General features: G+C 42.3%; 2 protein-coding genes and 1 non-coding gene across 3 annotated transcripts; all 3 read right to left on the bottom strand.

Annotated features, from left to right (window-relative positions):
- Nucleotides 1-2,209: 2,209 nt before the first annotated feature.
- LOC146892897 (olfactory receptor 2Y1B-like) lies at nt 2,210-3,145 on the bottom strand. Its single transcript, XM_085694308.2, has one exon. The coding sequence runs from the start codon at nt 3,143-3,145 to the stop codon at nt 2,210-2,212; it is 936 nt and encodes a 311-aa protein (XP_085550434.1).
- A 14,294-nt stretch (nt 3,146-17,439) lies between these two features.
- Nucleotides 17,440-17,546, bottom strand: LOC125401889 (U6 spliceosomal RNA). The gene has a single exon (XR_007232484.1). It is a non-coding gene; the product is annotated as a U6 spliceosomal RNA (small nuclear RNA).
- Nucleotides 17,547-20,314: 2,768 nt separating this feature from the next.
- LOC125401544 (olfactory receptor 2Y1B-like) lies at nt 20,315-21,250 on the bottom strand. The gene has a single exon (XM_085694376.2). The coding sequence runs from the start codon at nt 21,248-21,250 to the stop codon at nt 20,315-20,317; it is 936 nt and encodes a 311-aa protein (XP_085550502.2).
- Nucleotides 21,251-21,622: the final 372 nt, after the last annotated feature.

Consider the following 21,622-nt stretch of genomic DNA (forward strand, 5'->3'; position numbering starts at 1 on the left):
TGCTCCAGTGTGGGTCTCTGTCTCTATCTCCATCCATTGCCAGATGAAGGCTCTGAGCATGTGATCAGACTGGACTCTCTGAATGCTGCTGACAATGAGGGCTTGCTGAGACGCCAATGATAATGGCACTAGGTTGTGATTCTACTGCATATACTGGCTTTTTGGGAGACTAGTCTGTTTGGATACACACCTTCCTAGACCTGGATGGAGGGGGGAGGGCCTTGGACTTCCCACAGGGCAGGGCACTCTGAATGCTCTTAGGACTGGAGAGGGAGGAGAAGTGTGGAGGGGGAGGGAAATGGGAGGAGGGGAGGAGGTGGAAAATTTTAATAAAAAATTTAAAAAATAAAAACAAAACAAAACAAAAACAAACTTATCTATGAACACTTAGGGAATCATAACACAATGTAGGAAAACTGCTGTGGATTACAAGCTTTAAATCCTCGAGGTTTTTTTTTTTTTAAAAATGTATTTAAGACTCAATTTCTCCATCAGGGAGATGATTATGTGACCTATTCTATAATACTGTTTGATGATTAATGAAAATGTCTACAGATGCCTCGATATGGTAAAAATTTATGAAGAGGAAGACTTCAACATAAGGTGTCAGATAGAGGCTGACTCTGTGTGAGGTGGTAAAGGAGAGTTAGAAAAATTAATATTAAAAAGAGACTTTATCCCTGAGAGAATTTTAAGCATCTATTGTCAAAATACATGCCCTTTGGAATTAGAATCATGCCACTACGTGACCTGGATGATGACACCAAGCTGCAGGTTTTAGTGTATGACCTGCTGGGTTTCAGTCTTGGTTTGGCACCATCTCTCCTTTCTATGCTCCCATACCTCCATTTTGGAATAAGAATGGTCCTTCTTTGTTATTGTATGTTGAAACCATATAAAATCTTCTTCTTTTTTGAGATAGGGTTACTCTATATAGATTTTGGCTGTCCTTAAACTCACCCTGTAGACCATGGGGGTTTAAAACTCAAGAGATCGCCTGACTCTGCCTCCTGAGTGCTGGGATTAAAGGCATGTGCCACCACCTACAGGCCATAATTTTTTTCAATGTTTACAATGGCTTGTAGTCAAGAGTTTGCCTTGAGTCTCATAGAAGAATTTTAAGTTGACCTTTTGAACAGTTCTAGAATTGTTAAGATTAATGGGACTCATGGAGACAGACTGAATATATGTTTGGGTTTCAGGTTAACCATGAGTAGTCTTATAATGATCCATCTTCTTTGATAACCGGAGTAGATTTAGAAACACCGAGGAGTCAATTCTGAGACATATCTTTGGATGTGTCTGTGAATACATTTACCCAAGGAGAATGAACATGACAAGATCCATGGACTTGGTGGGTTAGAGAGAATAAGAGGGAAAAGGAGAAAACCAGCAGAGTGCCTGCACTTTCCCTCTCTCTGCTTCCTGGTCAACCATGATGTGAAGGGCTTGGCGCCTGTATCCTGAGAGACTGAACCTCCCGAAACCATGAGCAAAATAAGTCTTTATTTTAAGTATTCTGATATTTGGTCCTAACAATGAAAAAAGTAACTGATATAGAGACATTTATCAAAGGTTACTGATCAATTATTGAATCCAATTATTTTTATTTGTCACCATCCCTCTGAACTCGATGAAACATTTCCATTGCTTGGGGTGGAGTTTGTGTAACCTTCCTGTCAGGCCTTTTCTCACACATTTATGGAAACAGTAAAGTCACAAACATGCAATAAGAAATTATCCATGCTCAAGAGATCAGTAGCTAGGGAAGGCCGAATTAAGAGATAATTCTTTAGATTCTGAGTATGATTTTTTCCCCATGTTTTTTCACTAAAATACATAGTAGTGACTCATGTATTTGTATTAAGATCTGTGTTTCCTTTGGGGTACCCTGGCAGGAATCAGAGACATTTGGACAAGGTGATGACAACTTTACTGCGCCTTTCTTCTCTCTGAGAGTCCACCCTCTGTACACTCTCTGAATGTAGTTAGCATCCTGTCTTCCCCAGCCTTCTTTAGAATGTTGTGATATAAGTCAACTTTCATTCTCTGTCAGCGACATAGAAAGAAGCTCAACTGATACCAAGCTCTGCAATAGAAAGACACTAAAACTCTGAGGTCTACGGAAGGATGTTTACTCATGACCGATGACCCTAGAAGAGAGTAAGAAACCTATAACGGGAAAATGAGCTGGTCCTTCTTCCTCATCTTACTCTGAGTCTGTGGCTCTCCCTAGCACCTTCCACAGAGCCCCCTTCACATCCTTGTTCCTCAGGGTGTAAATCAGAGGGTTGAGCATAGGGGTGACGATGGTATAGAAAAGAGCAACAAACTTCCCCTCACTCTCGGAATAGCTGCCCTTGGGTTGTAAGTATGTGTAGATGGCCGAGCCATAAAACAGAGAAACTACCACAAGGTGGGACCCACAAGTTCCAAAAGCCTTTCTGCGTCCAGCCATGGACTTGATCTTCAGCACCGCCCTGGCAATCTGTGCATAGGAGCCAAGAATGAGTATGGCTGGAACTGCAACAATCACCACTCTGGCCACAAACATCTTGGCCTCTGTTCCTCCCGTGTCCTCACAGGCCAACTTCAGGAGAACCGGCATCTCACAGAAGAAGTGATTTAGTTCATGGCCACAGAGCGGCATGGCCATCATGAGGCTTGTCTGGATCAGAGAGTTTATGAAGCCTCCTACCCATGAAGCAATAGCCAATGCCTGGCATAGAACAGGGTGCATAATGATTGTGTAGTGCAGGGGACGACACACAGCAGCATAGCGGTCAAAGGCCATCACCACCAGGAGCACACACTCAGTAGAGCCCAGAGCAAGAAATATGTACAGCTGGGCCACACACCCGCCATAGCTGATGGTCTTGTCAAGTCCATGGAGGTTGATCAGGAGCTGGGGCACAGTGCTGGTGGTGTAGCAGAGGTCCAGGAAGGAGAGATTGGAGAGGAAGAAGTACATGGGAGTGTGTAATCGAACGTCCAGTCTTGCAAGAGCGATGATGGTTGTATTGCCAAGGACAGTTAGGGAGTAGAAGATCAAAATAAAAACAAAAAAGAAGCCCTGTAGTTGAGGCCAATCTGAGAAACCCACCAAAATGAAACTCGCTTGTGAAGTGGAGTTGGAATTTCCCATAGCATTTCACTTGTACAAACTAAAACTCAACTCTATTTCCTGTGAGGAGCATGGGTTGAAACACTACTGTCAATATTCTACAGATACTCAGAGCTCATGCTCATCCTCTTCTCATTTGCTGATCCATCCCATTGTTCCAGTCTTTCTCTTCTGTTCTTCAGATAGGAAATCAGTGGTTTAAGGTGTTGTGACCCTTGTTAGAACTCCAATCTTGCTACCTGGATTTTTCCAGGTAACTTAGTCCTTTGGGCCCAATGTTTCTTTGTCTGAAGGTAGAAATTCTATACTGCTTCTCTGATGGTGCTGAGATACAAATCCAAATGCCGTACCTGGAAAATGCATTTAAAAATCTAATGTTGGCATTTGATAACTGCTGGGAGTTGAAGAGTCGGTATTATTTAATGATGCGACCCCTAACAGGTTGAGCAGACACCAGAGCAGGCGCCACTCTCAAGACTAGATGAGCAACACAAGCTGGACTGAATGGGGAAAAGAAAAGAAATCTCAAATTTGGATAGAAGGTAGAGAAGGTGGTTATGGGGATTTAGGGGAATAGGGATGTGTTAAAAGTACAGCATATGAAATTCATAAAGAATTAATAAAAATTTTGTTAAAAACTTAATGTGGGGTTTGAGGTGCAGATGACAGATAAAGAAGTTGTCTAGCATGTGTAAGATCCTATGTCCAACCCCCAGCACCCAAGAAAACCAAAATACATACATGGATAACATGAACCTCACAAAGAGATAGCATAGTGCTTCTCTCATTTGTTCCTCTTTTTGGTTTAGGAGGCAGAATTCTTCAAGTAGCTAAAGATCCAAAATTAGCCAGGCTGAGAACACAATTCTGCCTCCTTGCCCCAGAGCTCACAGAAGACTCATTGAAGTCAACAGGCCCTGTCAGAAGGACCAAAGAGAGTTACATCTGTCTATGTAGAAAAACAAAACTACTCATGATAAATATGTGACTTTCCATGTATTACCATGCCTGCAACATGTTGGAAGAGGCCTGCTTGTTTGTCCAGGCTGCCCAGAACCAAAATAATCACACAGAAACTAATTTTGTAATTATTTGTAATAATTTTGTATTAATACAAAATATTTTGTATTAATTAAAATATTGCTTGACCCATTAGCTCTAACTTCTTATTGGATAACTCTTACATCTTAATTTAACCCATCTCCATTTATCTGTGTATGACCACGAGATCATGGCTCACCAGCAAAGTTTCAGCACGTCTCTGGGGATGGATCCATGGTGTCTCTCTGACTCTGCCCTTGTTTCTCCCAGCATTCAGTCCAGTCCTCCCTGCCTACCTTAGCTCTGCCCTATCAACAGGCTAAGGCAGTTTTTTTTATTCATTAATGGTAATCACAGCACACAGAGGGGACTCCCACATCAGCAATATGTGCCCACTTTCATCCCACTAATAAAACCACCCCTGAACTTCCCAGGAAAAGATGTCTTCTCCTCTCAAGTCAAAATTTCTTTGCATGGTTTTCATCTGTACTTTCAGACTGTGTTTGAATTAGTAGCACAAGGTTTTTAACGGTCGCTGCCCCATCATTATAAGAATTCTTATAATGAACTCAATAAATTAATTAACAATTCTTGATCTTCCAAGCTGAGAAGCTCCTAGGCACTTAGGAACACAGGGGGAAAAGGTAATGTCCTATCTTACAGTATATAGGAGGCATTAAAATTTATGTGAATTTCACTTATGACTTGTAGTAGATATTAAATAGCTTGAGGGAAACATTTGACTCTCCTTCCCAATCTTAGAAAACCATGTCTTCTTGCAACTTTGAGAATTAACTATGAATGCGCTTTAACAAACTGTATCAGCAGGGTGTGAATAAATATACCATATTAGTGGATGTTTATCATATTTTTAAAAATCTGAATAGGATACAGGAAAGCAGAAAAAGATGTCAGTAGCCAACAGAACCTTCACCTATACTCCATACAACAGATCTGACAAATTGACACATTACATTACTCTTTTTACTGAGTCTGCTATACTGAACATCACCAACAGAGCCCTGGCTGGAATAATCACTCCAGGACGGTACTTGACTACCGTGCTTGAAGCCTCTGTGGGAAATATGAAGACGAGGTGAATTGGGAAACAGATCATGAATACATACAGTGTAATCAGGACAGCTAAGATGGTTTTGGACGACTACGGCAGTTGAGTACAGCTGTTTATGATGGCTGCACTCACCTTTGCATACGGACTTTATCACCTTCTGGAGGCTTGCTTCACACAGTATAAAGTAATCATCTTTACAAGATTTTGATGAGGATTAAGTGCTGTGAAACTCTCTGAAAGGATACAAAATAACAGCATGTACTTCTACCAGAAGTTTCTCTACACAGCTAAGCTCAAAGTGTCATGTGTTTATGCCTTTTTCAATTACCGACTCATTTGTTTTCTTGAAATTAGGGAAGAATTCATGCTTTCATACTGCTTCTCAATTAGTAGTGTAAGTATTTAATTGTCTCCATCCTATCAATGATGATTCTAATGATATGTAGACCAGTTATTATGATTGAAGTACACAATTGCAGTGTGGGATTCCCTTCTATATGTTGTGAATACCATTGGTTAATAAAGGATTACTTTGGCCATATAGCAGAGCAGAACTTAGCTAGGCAGGAAAAACTAAACTGAATGCTGAAAGAAGGAAGGCAGAGCAGAGTCACAGAGAAGTCCTGTAGCCCCACCAGACACAGACACCAGAACTTTGCCTGGTATGCCATAGCCGTATGGTGATACACAGATTACTAGAAAAGGGTTGAATTAAGATATAAGAGTTAGCCAATAAGAAGCTAGAACTAATGGGCCAAGCAGTGGCCTAAATAATACAGTTTCTGTGTGGGTATTTGGGGTTGGGCAGCTGGGACTAACTAGCGGGCTCCAACAACACAATTAGACTGACCATATGGAAGATGCTGGGATTGGAATCCCAAAGGATCCCAGCATAACTAAAGAAGGTGCTGTAGACCGTTAAGTGGCTACCAACATGTAAGAAAGAATTCGCTTGAACTGTAAACTTTTAGCTGGACAAAACCAGAATGGAAAAGATAAAATTGAAAGGTTTTAAGCCACGCATTTAAAAAGTAGAAAGGAAAAATGATTTGAATGTATCTACCAAAGAGTAAATAAAACAAGCAGGGCTGACTTAGCTATGGAATTTTATCAAATGCAAGCTGAGACTAGATACAACATAATACGCTTTGGTGTAGAAGTGAGCCTGGAAGTCATTCCTTCCACCGGTCCACCAAATGCTGAATCTCCCACACCTGTACACATTCTTAAACCCAGAACTTGTTTGATAAAACCCATGTGCATTTCTTCAGCCCTTTATGTCTTTCCTCACTATGTCTTTCAGTTACCCCTGCCATATTTATGGGTAATTATCTTTTTGACTCCTCGTCGATCTATCATTTCTACTTTCTCTTGCTAAATTCCTTCATTAATTTTCACTCTACCTCATGCAACCAGTTCTGGAAAAATGTAGTTCAGGATAGTCACCGTGTCTGAAATTAGATCCAAAAGTTGACCTATCTCATTCAGCCATCTGCTCTTGGTGCCTAGAATAATGGTTTGTACATGAAAGTCCTCCATAGGTCCTTGACCCTGAAGTACTCCCTTGTACCAGCTCTTTAGCGGTCCCTTAGGAGAGCATGAATTCTTGCAGCGATTACAGTATTGCTTAAGAAGTGGGCTGTGACAATATCCTGCTTCCCTGAGAGCTGTTCTTTTATTAGGAGATCTGGGGTACAAGGTGAGATTCCCAATGCCAGGTAGTTCCAAAGGTGAAGACTTCCCCACCCCATTCTCCATTGACTTCCTTCTGTGGAAACAAGATCTTGGCACAAGTGGTTGCATGTGTGATTTACCTGTGGGGGATATGGACTGCTTTCTATTGCCTAGAGTCCTGCAGAGGGCACACCGCTCTGCCCAACCACAGTACCTGTGTTTACCTGAAATGTCCTATTTATCTCCAGGCTGATGCCATCAGTTCCCAGCTCCCCGTGTCTGCACACTGCTCATGCATCTATCACTCAGGTACCAGCTGCTGCAGTTATGACAACTTCTCAGTCAGTCATAGTTTTTCTTCACTCTGGTAACTGGCATCTTCTTGAAAATACATTCTGAATCATGAAAAGAAAATCTCTTGGGAGCCTTTTGCAACCTTTAAGGACACCGGTAAACTACTCCTCACACGAATGCAATGATGGCCTCTGGCAGAGGTCACAAATCATTCCTAGTCACATATGTCATAGCTCAGGCTGATTTTGACTTTTGTCACCCTGGCTCAGGGGCTAGGCAGCTCTGTGCTTTTTCTTGTAGGTTCAGTACCTGTGGGTGAAGAAGGGGCAGGCTTCTTAGGCTACACATATATAGACATAGGTCTTTTCTAACTGACTTCCCTCCATTCACAGAGGAAAACAATGACCTTCAGGTTCTACTGGATTTCATAGCCAAGAAGAGTAACACTTCAACAATTTGTATTTCCTTTTATATTGCATTCATATTTCATCCAGTAAAAATGAAATGAAGTTAGCCAATGTAAAAGGTACTGATTATTAATGATTTCCTCTCAACCACCCACCAGTTGTTCAAAATCATCTTGCTGTAACTTTATACTTTTGTAGCTCAGTGTGAAGACATTTTTAAAGCAGAGATGTATAAAAATAGAGTGCCTAGAAAAATTTGGTATTCACAAAAGTCAAAACTTCCATATCAGATTCTGAAAGTTGAACATTTCAGGATGTTAGGAAAATGGTCCTGCATCAAACAAATATTTGGGATGATTTGGACTCACCCGCTCAGCTGTGATTTTTCATTATTTTTCTGATCTTAAGTTTTTAAAGGTTGCATCCCTGCTTGTAATCTCTTTGGCATACATAAGGTATTTTGACGTTTATGTATTGGCTTTCTGAAGTATAATAGTCAGTAGTCATCTATGTTGAAGTATGTGTTTATGTCTGAGTATGTGCGCACATCTGTGTGCCTATGCATGAGCTCTCTATGTAACATTTGTGATCAGGCATCAGAAACAGTGCTCATGAAACATCCTCACGGTGAGTCTACCTATAAAAGATATGGACTCACTGTGTAGTCTAGACAGACCTTGACCTCACATCCTCCTGCCTTTTCCTTCAAGTGTTGGGATTATAGGCTACAACCATCATGAGCAACCTGCTGTCAACTAATTGCATGACATTTTCAGAATATGGTTGAATGGCATTCACATAATGACAGTCAATCTACCCGAGCAAAGAAGATGTCGCTCATTTCTTCCCACATCTTCTGATTTCACTTCCACCTGTTCTGCCTGTATATGTGGTTTTTTTGTTATTGTTGGAGATGTTAACTTACTTTAAAACCTTTCTAGACATCAAAGTGTCCTACTAATGCTCTCCCACTAACATCGACTCTTCTAAAAACTGTTATTTTATAGAAGATAAAATAACTGGCCTGGACTATATTGCTTCCACACTAAGAATTGCACAGCATCTCTTCCAATTTCAGAATTTTTAGGGTGATCTTTATTATCTTTCACATCCCAAATATAACTGCAAAATTTTCTGGTATAATATCAGATAATCAAGGCTTGAACCCAGATAGTTTAGTAGACAATGACTGCATTGAGTTGTCTGTTTTCACAGTGACTTCTGATATCAAATGTCAACTCTGAGATCAAGTCTCTGTTATTGTCTAATATTCCAAGGCTTCCTTGATTTCACTTCAATAACTGTTGGCTACACCCCTAATTTTTTATCTTCTAACTTTCAGGATATTATTTATATCTTGTGAGTAGTCAAACAAGTGGATATCAGAGAAAGATCATTAATGATAAAATTTATTGTTTTGTTTTAACATTTCTCTATCCTCAAACCAGGTATTCAGTACAGTGAAATCCCGTGTTAATTATATAATGGAATATTACTGGTTTAAAATTGTGAGGCTAGTTTAGCTTAGCCCGTCAGTACTCACTCAGAGCTCTGGGAAAGGAAACCGTTGCCTTACCATCTTCAGTTTTCTTGGTGTCAAGGGTGATGTGTGACCCACCTGCATCTAGAGATGCTCTAGGTAGAACTGATTTATGTTGTAGAGACCCGGCCTTGAATGAGAGCTCTTATCTGGAGAACTTACTTATTTTTTATGATTGTTCATGACTCCCTTTCCCAGTAGGAGTCTTCTCACTGGTGATCACAGCCTATGGGATGGCAGCATTTTCCCAGTGTACTCTGTATTACCCTTTACCAGAGAGACATGGCCTCCCATATAATAACTCACGTATTATCAAACCTCCTCTTAACTTAGTGCATCTCACATGCCCTGGGGAAATTGTCAAAGACTCCTCAGTAGCAGCAAAGAAAAATTGTTTGGCAATGATGGCCTTGGAGATGTCTGAGTCCCAGTGTGGCAATTACAACTCATGGATGGGCTCTCTACGCCATTGAATGTAGTCTTCAGATTTTTTATATTCCCCATACACTGTCCAAATCCAGTTCTATGCTGTATCCCCATAACCTGACTTTTAGAATTTACCATCAGAAATTTCTCAGCCTGCATTTATTTCCGTCTTATTTCTTTATTTCCTTGACCAATCAGGCCAAATTCCCTTTCCATTTGAAGTATGCTGTATCAACCACACATATTATTTTCATGGTCTCATTTATCTGTATCATAAAGGAGATATGTTTAAGGAGAGTTTGTTTTATATCTCTCTCACACACAAATTGAATGTATCACTATTGTCCTAGGTTACTTCCTACGGCTGTGGTAAAGCACCACAATCAAGAGCAACACTGGAAGAAAGGAGTTGATTTCATCTTCAACTCCCTTAGTTTTAGTCCAACACTGAGGGAGGTCAGCACAGTCACTCAAGGCTGGAACCTGGAGGGAAGAACTGAAGCAGAGGTCTTGGAGGGATGCTGTTTACTGGTTTGCTTCCCATGTTTTACTTAGTTTGCTTTTTATATCATCCAGGATCATTTGCTTGGGCAGGAGAGCGGTGTGCCACCCATAGTGCTGGGCCCTTCTACATCAATCACCAATCCGGAAATGCCTCCACAGGGCATTTTCCTACAGGTCACTATGATGAAGCCAGTTCTTCAATTGATGTTTTCTCTTCCCAGATGACTCTAGTTTTTGTGAGATTGACAAAAAAATAAAACAAACACCACAGCCTGCACAATTATGTTTTCCTATTGTTCTGTTTCATCAATAACAAACTCAAGAACAATATTTCCTCAATATATTCCAATTTATATACTGAAAAAATAGTATGGTTCTATGCAGTGTTGGGAGTTAACTTTTTTTTATCTTTTCAAAAAATTTTAATATTTCACCAAGTACTTATATTTTATAACTGTGATTTCTTTCTTTTTTTCAGGGGGGGACTGTCATTATAACGTAATTCAAATTTTTTAAATAAAAGTTTATTAATTTATAAAAGTTTCCATTTCTGCCCCTCCTCCCAACACCCTCCTACTCCCCCCACTCCCTCTCCTCCTCCCTCTCCATCCCTAAGAGCAGTCAGGGTTTCCAGCCCTGTGGGAAGTTCAAGTTCCTCCCCCCTCCCTCCAGGTCCAGGAAGGTGAGCATCCAAACAGACTGGATCCCAAAAATCCAGTATATGCAGAGGAAGCAAGTCCCAGTGTCATTGTCAATGGCTTTTCAGAAAGACCCTGAGCCAGCCACATTCAGAAAATCTGGCCACATTCAGAGAATCTGGTTGGATCACGCCCTCGTTCAGTCCCAGTCCAATTGGCCTTGGTGAACTCTCATTAGATCAGTCCCCTTTTATCAGTGGGTGAACGCACTCCTCATGGTCTCGCCTTTCTTGTTCATGTTTTCCCTCCTTCTGCTCCTCATTTAGACCTTGGGGGCTCAGTCCAGTGCTCCAATGTGGTTCTCTGTCTCAATCTCCATCCATCAACGGGTGAAGGTTCCCTCTGGTCTTGCCTTCTTTGCTCACGTTCTCTTTCCTTCTGCTTCTCGTTTGGACCAAGGGAGTTAAGTCCAGTGTTCCAATGTGGATCTCTGTCTCTATCTCCATCCATCGCCAGATGAAGTTTCTATGGTGATATGCAAAATATTCATCTGTATGGTTATGGGCCAAGGCCGGTTCAGGCACCCTCTCCTCTGTCCAGAGAACAATCTGGGGATCTCTCCTTGGACCTGGGATCCCCCTTATAATCAAGTCTCTTGTAAACCCTAAAATGACTCCCTTAGTTGAGATATATACTTCCCTGATCCCATATCCATCCTTCCTCCCTCCCCCCATCCCAATCCCCCGAGCTTTCCCCATTCCTCCCCTACTCCCTTCTCTCTAACCCTCTCCCCTTCCAACAATCCCCCCATCTCCCCATGCACCCGAGGTTGCCTGGCACTCTTGTCTACTTCCAATCTCCAGGAGGATAACTACATGATTTTCTTCAGGTTCACCTTCTTATTTATCTTCTCTAGGATCACGAATAATAGGCTCAAAGACCTTTAATTATGGCTAGAATCCACATATGAGTGAACACATACCATATTCCTCTTTTTGTGTCTGGCTTACTTCACTCAGTAAAGCGTTTTCTATGTCCATCCATTTCCATGCAAAATTCAAGATGTCATTGTTTTTTACCGCTGAGTAAAACTCTAATGTGTATATGTTCCACACCTTTTTTAACCATTCTTCTATTGAGGGGCACCTAGGTTGTTTCCATGATCTGGTTATTACAAATAGTGCTGCTATGAACATAGTTGAACAAATGCTTTTGTGGTATGATAGGGCATCTCTTGGGTATATTCCCAAGAGTGGAATTGCTGGGTCTTGAGGGAGGTTGACTCCCAGTTTCCTGAGAAACCGCCACACTGATTTCCACAGTGGCTGCACAAGTTTGCATTCCCACCAACAATGGATGAGAGTTCCCCTCTCTCCACATCCTCTCCAGCATAGGCTATCATTGGTGTTTTTGACTTTAGTTAATCTGACCAGTGTAAAATGGTATCTCATAGTTGTATTGATTTGCATTTCCCTGATTGCTAAAGATGTTGAGCATGACCTTAAGTGTCTTTTGGACATTCGAAGTTCTTCTGTTGAGAATTCTCTGTTCAGATCAGCATCCCATTTTTTAATTGGGTTAATTAGAGTTTTAGTGTCAAGTTTCTTGAGTTCTTTGTATATTTTGGAGATCAGACCTTTGTCTGATGAGGGGTTGGTGAAGATCTTCTCCCAGTCAGAAGGTAGCTCTTTTGTCTTACTGACAGTGCCTTTTGCTTTACAGAAGCTTCTCAGTTTCAGGAGGTCCCATTTATTCATTGATTCTCTTATTGTCTGTGCTCCTGGGGTTCTACCTAGGAAGTGGTCTCCTGTGCCTATATCTTGTAGACTACTTCCCACTTTCTCTTCTATCTGGTTTAAAGTGGTCAGATTAATGTTGAGGTCTTTAATCCATTTGGACTTGATTTTTGTGCATGGTGATAGATATGGATCTACTTTCATTCTTCTACACGTTGACATCCTGTTATGCCAGCACCATTTGTTAAAGATGCTTTCCTTCTTCCATTGCACAACTTTAGCTCCCTTGTCGAAAATCAAGTGTTCATAGGTTTGTGGGTTAATATCTGGGTCTTCTATTCGATTCCATAGGTCGACTTCTCTGTTCTTATGCCAGTACCAAGCTGTTTTCAATACTGTAGCTGTGTAATAGAGTTTGAAGTCAGGGATGGTTATACCTCCAGAAGTTCCTTTGTTATATAAGATTGTTTTGGCTATCCTGGGTTTTTTGTTTTTCCATATAAAATTAATTATTATTCTCTCAATGTCTGTGAAGAAGTTTGATGGGATTTTGATGGGGATTGCATTGAATCTATAGCTTGCTCTTGGTAAAATTTCCATTTTTACTATGTTGATCCTCCCAATCCAAGAGCAAGGGAGATCTTTCCATTTTCTGGTATCCTCCTCAATTTCTTTCTTCAAAGACTTAAAGTTCTTGTCAAATAGGTCTTTCACTACCTTGGTCAGAGTTATCCCAAGATATTTTATGCTATTTGTGACTATCGTGAAAGGTGAAGTTTCTCTGATTTCCCTCCCTGCTTCTTTATCCTTTGTGTATTGGAGGGCAACTGATTTTTTGGAGTTGATCTTGTATCCTGCCACATTACTGAAGGTGTTTATCAGCTGCACGAGTTCTTTGGTAGAGTTTTTGGGGTCGCTCATGTATACTATCATATCGTCTGCAAATAACGAGAGTTTAACTTCTTCCTTTCCAACTTGAATCCCCTTGATCCCCTTATGTTGTCGTATTGCTATTGCTAGAACTTCAAGCACTATATTGAAGAGGTATGGGGAGAGTGGACAGCCTTGTCGTGTTCCTGATTTCAATGGAATGGCTTTGAGTTTCTCTCCGTTCAGTTTGATATTAGCTGACGGCTTGCTGTAAATAGCTTTTATTATATTTAGGTATGATCCTTGTATCCCCAATCTCTTCAACACTTTATCATAAAGGGATGTTGAATTTTGTCAAATGCTTTTTCAGCATCTAATGAAATGATTATATGGTTTTTTCTTTCAGTTTATTTATATGATGGATTACATTGATAGATTTGCCTATGTTGAACCATCCCTGCATCTCTGGGATGAAGCCTACTTGATCATAATGGATAATTTTTCTAATGTGTTCATGGATTCGGTTTGCCAGGATTTTGTTGAAAATTTTTGCGTCGATGTTCATGAGTGAGATTGGTCTGTAATTCTCTTTCTTGGTTGTGTCTTTATGTGGTTTTGATATCAGGGTAACTGTAGCTTCATAAAAAGAGTTTGGCAATGACTCTTCTGTTTCTATATTGTGAAATACCTTAAGGAGTATAGGTATCAGCTCTTCTTGAAAGTTCTGGTAGAATTCTGCATTGAAACCATCTGGCCCTGGACTTTTTTTGATCGGGAGGTTTTTTTTTTTAAGTTTATTAAATTATGAAAGTTTCCATTTCCGCCCCTCCTCCCAACACCCTTCCACTCCCCCCTCTCCCTCCTCCTCCCTCTCCATCCCTAAGAGCAGTCAGGGCTTCCAGCCCTGTGGGAAGTTCAAGTTCCTCCCCCCTCCCTCCAGGTCCAGGAAGGTGAGTATCCAAACAGACTGGATCCCAAAAATCCAGTATATGCAGAGGAAACAAGTCCCAGTGTCATTGTCAGTGGCTTTTCAGAAAGGCTCCGGTCCAGCCACATTCAGAGAATCTGGCCACATTTAGAAAATCTGGTTGGATCACATGCTCGTTCAGTCCCAGTCCAACTGGCCTTGGTGAACTCTCATTAGATCAGTCCCTTTGTATCAGTGGGTGATCGTACCCCTCGCAGTACTGAGTTTTTTTTCATGTTCTTCCTCCTTCTGCCCCTCATTTGGACCATGGGGGGCTCAGTTCGGTGCTCCAATGTGGGTCTCCGTCTGTATCACCATCCATTGTCGGATGAAGGATCTAAGGTGATAAGCAAAATCTTCATCAGTATGGTTATAGGCCAAGGCCGGTTCAGGCACCCTCTCCTCTGTCTAGAGAACAATCTGGGGATCTCTCCTTGGACCTGGGATCCCATTTATAATCAAGTCTCTTGTAAACCCTAAAATGACTCCCTTAGTTGAGATATATTCTTCCCTGATTCCATATCCATCCTTCCTGTCGGGAGGTTTTTGATAACAGCTTCTAATCTTCGCGACTAACAGGTCTATTTAGATTGTTCACCTGGTCTTGATTTAACTTTGGTAAATGGTATTTATCTAAAAACTAATCCATTTCTTGTACATTTTCCAACTTTGTGGCATATAAACTTTCGTAGTAAGATCTAATGATTCTCTGAATTTCCTCTGTGTCTGTTGTTATGTCCCCCTTTTCATTTCTGATCTTATTAATTTGAGTGTTCTCTCTCTGCCGTTTGATTAGTTTGGATAGGGGTTTGTCAATCTTATTGATTTTTTCCAAGAACCAACTTTTTGTTTCGTTGATTCTTTGGATTGTTTTCTGTGTTTCTATTTTGTTGATTTCAGCCCTCAGTTTGATTATTTCAAGTCTTCTACTCCTCCTGGGTGAGTCTGCTTCTTTTTTATCCAGAGCTTACAGGTGTGCTGTTAAGTCTCCAATGTGTGCTTTCTCCATTTTCTTTAATTGGGCACTTAGTGCTATGAACTTTCCTCTTAGCACTGCTTTCATTGTGTCCCATGGGTTTGAGTATGTTGTGTCTTTATTTTCATTAAATTCAAGGAAGACTTTAATTTCTTTCTTTATTTCTTCCTTGACCCAGGGATGATTCAGTAGCTGACTGTTCAACTTCCACGCGTTTGTAGGCTTTCTGGTGTTCGAATTGTTATTGAATTTTAACTTTATTCCATGGTGATCCGACAAGACACAGGTGGTTACTAATATTTTTTTGTATCTGTGGAAGTTTGCTTTGTTACCGAGTATGTGGTCAATTTTCGAGAAGGTTCCATGAACTGCAGAGAAGAAGGTATATTCTTTCCTTTTTGGGTGGAATGTTCTATAGATATCTGTTAAGTCCATTTGATTCATTACCTCTAGTAATTCTCTTATTTCTCTGTTGAGTTTCTGTTTGATTGACCTGTCCATTGGTGAGAGAGGTGTGTTGAAGTCTCCTACTATTAGTGTGTGTGGTTTGATGACTGCCTTGAGTTCTAAGAGTTTTTCTTTTACATAAGTGGGTGCTTTTATATTAGGGGCATAGATATTCAGGATTGAGACTTCCTCCTGGTGAATTGTTCCTGTTATGAGTATGAAATGTCCATCTCCATCTCTTCTGATTGATTTTAGTTTGAAGTCAATTTTGTTAGTTATTAGAATGGCTACATCTGCTTGTTTCTTCAGTCCGTTTGCTTGGAAATCCTTTTCCCAACCCTTTACTCTGAGTAGATGTCTGTCTTTGTGGTTGAGGTGTGTTTCTTGTAAACAGCAGAATATTGGATCCTGTTTTCGTATCAAATCTCTTAGTCTGTGCCTTTTTATAGGTGAGTTGAGTCCATTAATATTAAGTGATATTAATGACCAGTGGTTGTTGATTCCGGTTATTATTTTTTTTGTGTGTGTGTAGTAGAGTTTATGTTTTTCTCTTCTTTGAGTTGTGGTTGTGAAGGGTCACTAGATGTCTGGTGTAGGGAACCACCTGGATGCACAGGTGGTCCTGCAGCTTGGAGGTATATAAGTCCATACCTGGCTTAGCCACGTGGGGCTGAGCACCCTTGCCTGCACATGCGCAGATGAGCCTTGGTTCCCTAGCCTATCCTGAAAGCCCTGGGCACCAGCAGAAGGGTATTATCCAATCAGGACAGTTTCCAAGCCTCTCCACCGTTTAAAAGCAGCTGCCTCTGGGCTTTGCTCTCTCTCTCTTCCTCTTTCGCTTTCTCTCCTTTTCCCTTTCCCCAATTTTCCTCAACCGAGTGCTCCAAATAAAGGCGTGATTTGGGAAGGAATCTCGATTTCGTGGTCGTCCATTCCTGCTGGTCAGGAAGCGCGCCGCAGTCTGGGTTATTGTAGGCAGTGTTGGCAATGTTGGATTCCTTGGGTTGTGATTTTCCTTCTATTACTTTCTATAAGGCTGGATTTGTGGCTATGAATTGTTTAAATTTATTTTTATCCTGGAATATTTTGTTTTCTCCGTTGATAGTGAATGATAGCTTGGCTGGGTATAGTAGTCTGGGTTTGCATCCATGGTCTCTTAGTTTCTGCAGTACCTCTATCCAGGACCTTCTGGCTTTCATGGTTTCCATAGAGAAGTCCGGTGTAAGCCTGATAGGTTTACCTTTATAAGTTACTTGACCTTTTTCCTTTGCAGCTCTTAATATTCTTTCTTTAATCTGTATGTTTTGTGTTTTGATTATTATATGACGAGGGGATTTTTTTTTTGATCCAGTCTATTCGGTGTTCTGTATGCTTCTTGAACCTTCATAGGAATATCATTCTTTAGGTTGGGAAAGTTTTCTTCTATAATTTTGTTGAATATATTTTCTGGGCCTTTGATCTGCAATTCTTCTCCTTCTTCAATCCCTATTATTCTTAGATTTGGTTTTTTTATTGTGTCCCAGATTTCTTGAATGTTTTGTGAAGAGAATTTGTTGGATTTGCCGTTTTCTTTGATCAGAGCGTTTATTTTCTCTATGGTATCTTCAGAATCTGAGATTCATTCTTCTATCTCTTGTATTCTATTGGTTATGCTTGATTCTGTAGTCTCTGTTCGTTTACCTAGGTTTTCCATATCCAGCCAGTTCTTGGTTTGTGTTTTCTTAAAAATATGGAACGCCTCACGAATTTGCATGTCATCCTTGCACAGGGGCCATGCTAATCTTCTCTGTTATGTTCCAATTTTAGTATATGTGCTGCCGAAGCGAGCACCCGTGATTTCTTATATGAAATTAACCTAAAAAGGATTTCTTTGTGTCTAAAATATTATTTTACACATATCTAAGGAGATGAATTACTTTTTCTTTTAACTTTTTATTGATTCTTTGTGAATTTCACATCATATACCCCAATACCATTCATCTCCCTGTTCCCTCCTTTCTGCCTTCTGCCCTTGCAATCACCTGCCACAAAACAAATTTAAGAGTAAAACAATAAACAAAACAAGACAAACAAAAACAAATAAAAAAGTTTTGATGAGGAAGCTGCAGTGTGGCCCAGTGAGTCCCACGTTTACCCTTTTGTCCACACATCTTTACTGCTTAATGGTCACTGCAGTGGGTCTTTGGTCTGGTTTGAGGCCTCTTGCTTCTGCTACACCCTCGATACTGGGGCCTCACTTGGACTCCTCTTGGCTATCCTATTGTTACCTTCTGTCATGGAGATCCTGTAGCATTGGATTTGTAGATTTTACTCCTTCACTTGCTCCATCTGATGATGTAGGTGTTGGGGTGTGCTACCTCGTAGCCCTGGTTCTGAATGTGGGTGGTAGCTGGGTTGGCCAGCTCACCAGCTTTCCCTCATTGGCACCACCAGGACGAGCTCTCTGGCACTGCCCCAGCCAACTCCCCCAGTGTAGTAGAGAGTAAGGGAGGGGACAGTTCTCCTGCTCTCACATCCTCGGGTCTGTTCACCCTCATGCATACCACCAGAGCCAGCTCTACTCTGTTGCCCATCTGAAGTGCAGAGCCAGCTCTCCAGATTGTTGCTGTTGATGTTGGTGAGGGGCATGGCTAACTCTTCCATTCTTATGTCCCTAAAGCCTGCTAGGGGCAGGGAGGGCATATTTTGGGGGAGGAGGCAGGTGCAGCTCTCCTGCTTTCACATCCATAGGCCTTGCTCTCCTGTGTACCTGCCAACATGGTCAACTCTGGTGTGCTTTCCAGGTAAGTTACTGTGCTTGATTTCTCATTGCTACAGTTGGTGAGGAGTAGGGCTAACTCTCCTATTCTTGGTGACCCTGGGGCCAGCTGCCTCACCTGCTGCAGGCGGTAAGGTCCGAGGGGAGGTAGGGCATTTTTTCCTCACCCATGCCACATGTAGTTGAGGGGACAGGATCAGTCCTCCTGCTCCCATGCCCCTAGGCCAGCTCACCTGTGTCCCAGAAAACAGGGTCAGCTCTACTGTGCTGTCTGGGAGAGGTGCAGGGCCTGTTCTCCTGAGAGCTGCTGCTGGTGGGGCCAGAGCCAATTCTTCCTCTCTAATGACTTAGGGGCAGCTCCCCCATGCCCTACCTGTAGTAAGGGGCAGGGCATGGGGGAGGACATCTCTCCCTCACCTATTCCACCATATGGTAGATAAAGGATGGGGCCAGATCTTCATGTGCATCAATGGTGCTGGATCACATGTACCCCAGTCAACTAGATCAGCCCTACTATGCTGCGCCAGCTAGGTGCAGGGCCCACATTCTCTAGGGCTGTAGTCAGTGAGGGGTTGGGCCAACTCTGTGTTGCCCTATCCTTACTGCTTTTGGTGGTAACTGGAGCCACAGACAACAATACCAACTGAAGCCATGGCAGGGCCATGGACACAGATATGATCCCTGGCAGCAGCCCAGGCCTGGATGACACCATTGTTCTGGGTGGCAGTGCAGGCTGCTCAGATCTGCAAGACCCCAGAAAAGGCTCAACCCTTGGATTTTAACCTGGTCCTAGGTGGTGGCCCAGGCCCTTGACATCCCAATGAGCCTTAGTGGCAGTAAGGGCAGTGGCATCAATACAGAACTCTGCTGTAGTTGGATCATAAAGTCATACACGGTCCTTGGTAGTAGTCTGGATCCAATGGCACCGTGGTCCTGGTTGGCAGTGCTGGTCACTCAGATTGGCATGGACCCAATGGCAACATGGCCCTCAAATCTCCACTTGGCTTCAGGTATGGTTCCAGATTCTGGATATTCACACAGCTTTCAGTGGCAACAAGATCCTCAGGCATCAGTGCAGACCCTGGCTGAGGTACGGCCATAGACCAAGACATCAATATGGTCACAGGTAGGGGCCCAGACTCCAGATGTCCATAGGGCCCTCGGTAATAACAGGAATCATGAACAACAACACAGATTCCCACAGGTGCATCAGGGCCTTGGACCAAGTCATGGCCCTTGGCAGCAGCCGAGGCCCAGATAACATCATGGTCTTGGGTGGTAAGCAGGGCATCCATCTCAACTCGTTCCTCACTGTCTCTTCTGAGCCCATGAACCATGCTGCCTCTCTCTCTCTCTCTCTCTCTCTCTCTCTCTCTCTCTCTCTCTCTCTCTCCCCCCACCCCATTTTGCCACCCTGTACTCACTCACCACAATGGTGACTGACTGCCTGGAGCCAGAGGTCCCTGGTAGGCTTCTGGGTGAACCCTAGGTCTAGGTCTCTAGCCCTGGGTCGGAGCTGTGTTTGTCCTCTGTAGCCTGGCAGGCCTAGAAACGCCATGCAACTCATGTGTGAATTCTTTCCACCCCAGGTCCCTAGTGGAGGTTAAAATTTTGGTAGTCTACAGAGAAACTCTGTTTCAACCCCCCCCCAATTTTTTTAATAATCAAAATTATCTATAAATCCTTAAGGCATCACAACACAGTGTAGGAAAACAATTGTAGATGACAGGTTTTTTTTAACCCTGAAAAGTTTTATTAGCATGTTTACTAGTGACCAATGGTCCTAGAGCAGAATATGAAAGCCATAATAAAAAAATTGAGCTGATCCTTCGTCGCCATCTTACTCTGAGTCTGTGGCTCTCCCTAGCACCTTCCACAGAGCCCCCTTCACATCCTTGTTCCTCAGGGTGTAAATCAGAGGGTTGAGCATGGGGGTGATAATGGTATAAAAAAGAGCAACGAACTTCCCCTCACTCTCGGAATAGCTGCCCTTGGGTTGTAAGTATGTGTAGATGGCTGAGCCATAAAACAGGGAGACCACCAGAATGTGGGAGCCGCAAGTTCCAAAAGCCTTCCTGCGTCCAGCCATAGATTTGATCTTCAGCACTGCCCTGGCAATCTGTGCATAGGAGCCTAGAATCAGTGCTGCAGGGAAGACCAAGACTATTGTTCGAGCTACAAACATCTTGGCCTCGGTCCTTTTTGTTTCTTCACAAACCAATTTTAGGAATATGGGCATCTCACAGAAGAAGTGATTCAGCCTATGGCCACAGAGAGGCATGGCCATCATGAGACTTGTCTGGATCACAGAGTTCACAAGTCCCCCTACCCAGGAGGAGATGGCCAATGCTTGACACAGCTGAGGGTGCATAATGGTGGTGTAGTGGAGTGGACGGCACACAGCTGCATAGCGGTCAAAGGCCATCACCCCCAAGAGCAGACACTCTGTGGAAGCCAGAGCAAGAAAAATAAGGAGCTGGGCTACACACCTTCTGTAGCTGATGGTCCTGTCCAGTCCATGGAGGTTGATCAGGAGCTGGGGCACAGTGCTGGTGGTGTAGCAGAGGTCCAGGAAGGAGAGGTGGGAGAGGAAGAAGTACATGGGAGTGTGCAGTCGGAGGTCCATTCGGGAGAGAGCAATGATGATAGTGTTGCCAAAGAGAGTCAGAGAGTAGAAAATTGAAATAAAGACAAAAAAGATAGGTTCCAGATGAGGCCAATCTGAGAAGCCCACTAAAAAGAAGGCCTTGTCTGAACTGGAGTTGAAAGTTCCCATAGCCTTTGACCAGCACAAACAGTAAACAACCCAATACTTCCAGTTGGAGGAGGGTGGGCTTGAACATTAGATCCTAAATTTTACAAATTCGTAGACTGTATTTTCCATTTTGCTATTTAGTTCCACCTATCCAGCTGACTTTCTCTTCTTGTCTTCAGATGTGAGACATTCCTTTTTAAGATGATATCCACTTTGTTTGAGTTCTAGTTCTGGTCATTTGTGTCATGGTTTTGTTGAGACCACTCAAACCTGTGGATTCAATGTTTCCGCGTCTGGCAGGAGAGATGATATGTTGCCATAGTCACAACACTGAGGAGTGGGTCCAAGTGCGGTCACGGGGAAGCAGCTTTTACAGTCTAATGTGGCATTGGA

Source organism: Myodes glareolus, chromosome 9 (assembly GCF_982192425.1).
Source record: "Myodes glareolus chromosome 9, mMyoGla1.1, whole genome shotgun sequence".
NCBI lineage: Eukaryota > Metazoa > Chordata > Mammalia > Rodentia > Cricetidae > Myodes > Myodes glareolus.